General features: G+C 39.0%; 1 protein-coding gene across 1 annotated transcript; it reads right to left on the bottom strand.

Moving 5' to 3' along the window:
* Positions 1-334: 334 nt before the first annotated feature.
* Positions 335-2,144, bottom strand: LOC306862707 (vitelline membrane outer layer protein 1 homolog; the record flags this gene model as incomplete). The annotated part of the gene is made up of 3 exons (XM_079405629.1): positions 335-512; positions 1,479-1,597; positions 1,995-2,144. The coding sequence occupies 3 exons, from the start codon at positions 2,142-2,144 to the stop codon at positions 335-337; spliced, it is 447 nt and encodes a 148-aa protein (XP_079261755.1).
* Positions 2,145-3,847: the final 1,703 nt, after the last annotated feature.

Raw genomic sequence — 3,847 nt, 5'->3', positions numbered from 1 at the left:
GATGTTGGGATATAACTACACCCTCTGAAAACAGCTCTACAGTTAAATGTACAGTATGGAGCGTGTGGATTTGAAATGCATGAACTGATAAGACAATAGGCGAGATGTACTGTCAGCCTCTGCTTTGTGTTGAGGTCCTGATCACATGTCAGGCTTTATTTTGTGATGACTAGCTGTTGTTTTGTGATGAATTATGATCCATTTGATCTTGTTGTAGTCATCCTCCAACACCTTAAAGAACAAAAAAAAAGCCAAAGTCAGATAATCCGGCACTAATGTCACGGAGATCTTCCAAGCAGCTGTGATCCGAGTGTTTGATTGGGTTCACGTCACCTTAGTCGCAGCAGAACATGTGCACGTCATTGAGAGCGGTGTCATCTCCAAGTCCCTGGTTCCGTTCTACCCGTGCCTGGATGCCACAAATCCCTTTTCCTGTACATGGATCACTCCAGTCGCCCCAGTAGCCCCAGCCTGTGCCGTAACCCGGTAACTCCACATTACCGCATTTGAAACTGGAAGTTTGGGTGAAACATTGTTGGTATTGATTTGAAACTATTTTATCAAAACAATTTCTTGGAACTTGCAATTTTGCACCCGAAAAAGAATAAAATATTTAGGTGCCACAGAATGAATTAAACATGACTGAAATGTCAAAGTGTTAATCTAATTTTTTCATGCGTTTCAGCATTTTAATCCATGTTGTACTTTAGATGTCCTGGGAACTAAGGTTCACTTAAAGTGGGGAGCAAGGCATGCAACACTATCAGATTCTCATGTTGCAACAATTGCTAAAGGTTTTAAAAATCACAGTATACGGTACTATCACAATACCACAACTGGATCTGCTTTTAGCAGGTGTGCCGTCAGTGCTGGGGTTTTTCACCAAAACGTTGATGCGCATCATCTCAGTTTAAGAAGAAGTCAAATGTGATCACAAAACAAGGGGGAAAAAAAAAAAAGCCCGACATGCACATTTTTAGATAACAAGTACAGTTATGTAGTCGCCAGTGGCAGCTTCCAAAATATTACTCAAATTAATATTTGTAGTCACAAACGCAACCGTTTTAGTTGCAGTCTGGAGCCCTGCAATCAGTTCCAGTAACATTTGGTGATAGTGAAGCGTAATAATGAGTTATTTACAAGCAATTTGTAAAAGACCAGTCATTTTAGACCACCAGGTTAGGTTAAAGGATTTTTAGCACAGCACAAACTCACATGATGTCATTTGCGGCCGTATCGTCACCAAAGTCTTGAGGAAATTCAACTCTCAGCTTAAAACGAGTCAAGAATCCAGAAGGACACCATCTGATTTCCCCCCAATTACCCCAGCTGTAGAAAAGAAACGGTTTTATTCAAACTAAACATTAAGAAAATTAATTGTATCTAGCTTATGAAAAAACTGCCTTCTACTCCTAACGTAACAATTCATAATAACTGCAAATCTGCTACATTATTACTCTTTGGACTGAGCTCATTACCTGCCTTCTCCTGACTGAACGTAGCTATTAGGGTTTCGTTGGCCTGTAGACGGATTGACGCAGTAAAGGCGAATCCCGTTGAGTGCGGTGTCATCCCCTGAACCAACAGAACCTTCCACCTTAAAGACAAAAAACATCAAGACAGAAAGAGAAGGAGTCATCTTAACTCCAGCATTTGGAGGTACACCAACATCACACGTTTGGATGTCTACTAAAAACGTGATCAATTGAATCAAAAACGTTCACTGTGGTGTATCTTCAGGAACAGGGCTGGGAATCCCTGGACTAACCCGATCCATAGTTACATTCAACTCCATGTTTCTTTAGTGTTAAGCAAAGCAGTCACAAACTTGAGCAGGTGCAGTTTCCTTACAATACCTGGAATTGAATCACTAACAGCAACTCCAGAGTTTATTTTTCCTAAGGATTTGAACCTTCAACCCTCAGTTACCAGCTTACACTTTCAAACATTAAACAATCCCCATAATACTGGAATTAATTCAGTTCTTATCATACCTTTAGACTGAATCCTGCGGCGTACGTTCCAGGTGGACACAGCCACTCCAGATACCAAGCTCCCAATGTTCCTCCATTCAACACAACCAGCCTCGATCTGTAACTCTCAACACTCACCTGCAGCCCAGTAATGACTAGCAGTGAAAACATCATGGAAGTGAAGTGATGCATTGCTGCGGCACTGGTCTGATGGGTTAAATTACTGATCAAATTAATCTACTGTTAAGGACCAGTTTCTTCAAATCCAGAACAATAAACCTTTCCGAACTGTCTGTGGTCTGTCAGCAGAATCTGCCTGATTCTTTCACAGCTGCTTCACAATGCATTTATAGGGTTTATCGATATTGTGATATCTGGTTTTAGCCAATCAGCAGCCAGGAACACAAAGCCCACGTCAAGTGACTCTGAAAATGCAATTAAATGACTGATTACTGATTACTGATTACTCCCAGCCGGCATTTCAGCGTCGATTCACCGGTGGATCATCGTCGGGTCCCATGGTTGAATCAACGTAACGGTTTTCCAAATTGGATCAGCGTTGATATTGTGACGTTGTTCCACCGGTTTACCTTCAGCACGGGTGAACTAAAGTCGTTCTGTAGACGTTGGATTAACGTTGAATTCGGTGTTGATTTTCCAAATTGGATCAGCGTTGATAACGCGACATTGTTTCACCGTCGTACTTTCAACACGAGTGAATTAATACACAACTGTACGTTCAGTAGCACCTTTGCATTTAGATCAACACTGTACATACATAAACGTTACAAATCAAATGACTGGCAGCAATGGCTTTACGATCAACTTCAATAAACTACCACATGCACAATTTAGTAAAACAACAGTTTATTTTGGAAACATAAACACATGAAAATCTTAAACTTTAGTTTGCAGTGTCTGTGCTTGGCTGTTGTTAAAAACATGTACAAGAACAAGAAGAGAGACCCTCGTGCTTTTATGACTGAAACCAGTTGATCTTTTATTTTGGTGGAAAACTATAGTTTCTGTGAAACCATGTTTTACTAAATCATCTCATTACAAGAGATTTGTATATTAGTGCAGTGAGAATGTGTTGAACAGTTGGAGAATGGAACCTGCAACAGAAACCGTGTCGGTGGTAAAGTAAAGGGGTATAGGAGCATGGGACCACCTGTCTGAGTTTTGTCGACAGCCAGAGGTGGCACTAAATTTGACAGACAGTGGCCTTGAAATTCTTTATGCAGGAAAGACCCTGCCTTGAATGAAATGCATTTAATAATTTAAGTAGAAATGTTTCTTCAAATTCTGATAAAAGGTTAGAACCAACAGCCTTGTGAAATATCTTTATCTGAATGCAAAACAAATCACATACAATATTTTTACAGTTCAGTAACAGTTGGAAACCAAGTGCACAACACTATTCATTAAACACTTATGTAATGTATTCAGATGAAAGTTTACAAAATTAAGCTGTTTTTTTCAGAGCCCCCAGTTACACTGTTTTAATCAGAATCCTAACTATAAAGTGCATTAAGTAAAACAAGTCAAATCAAATTAAGTACATTTTTATTAAACTAAGTCAAATCAAAACCTGTCAAAAAAGGTCCGTAATGACCAACGTTAAGTTTCAGTAGCGTAGTAGGCCTAACTATTCAGCTATACAGCTCTGCACAGTTCAAAAACCAGGCAGTTTTATTCCTAAGAAGAATATTTATTGTTGTCAGCCACTTTAACATTATAAATACAGTTCGAACATTAACACTGCACTGTGCTTACATAACATGATTGATTATATTAAAATGTGTTGTACAAAAAGGTAAAAACTGTACTGTACTAAAAAATAAAAACTTTACTCAAATAAAGATTAAATTAAA

The sequence above is a fragment of the Barbus barbus genome, assembly GCF_936440315.1.
Source record: "Barbus barbus genome assembly, chromosome: 43".
Lineage (NCBI taxonomy): Eukaryota > Metazoa > Chordata > Actinopteri > Cypriniformes > Cyprinidae > Barbus > Barbus barbus.
This window is presented reverse-complemented; position numbering and strand designations above follow the sequence as displayed.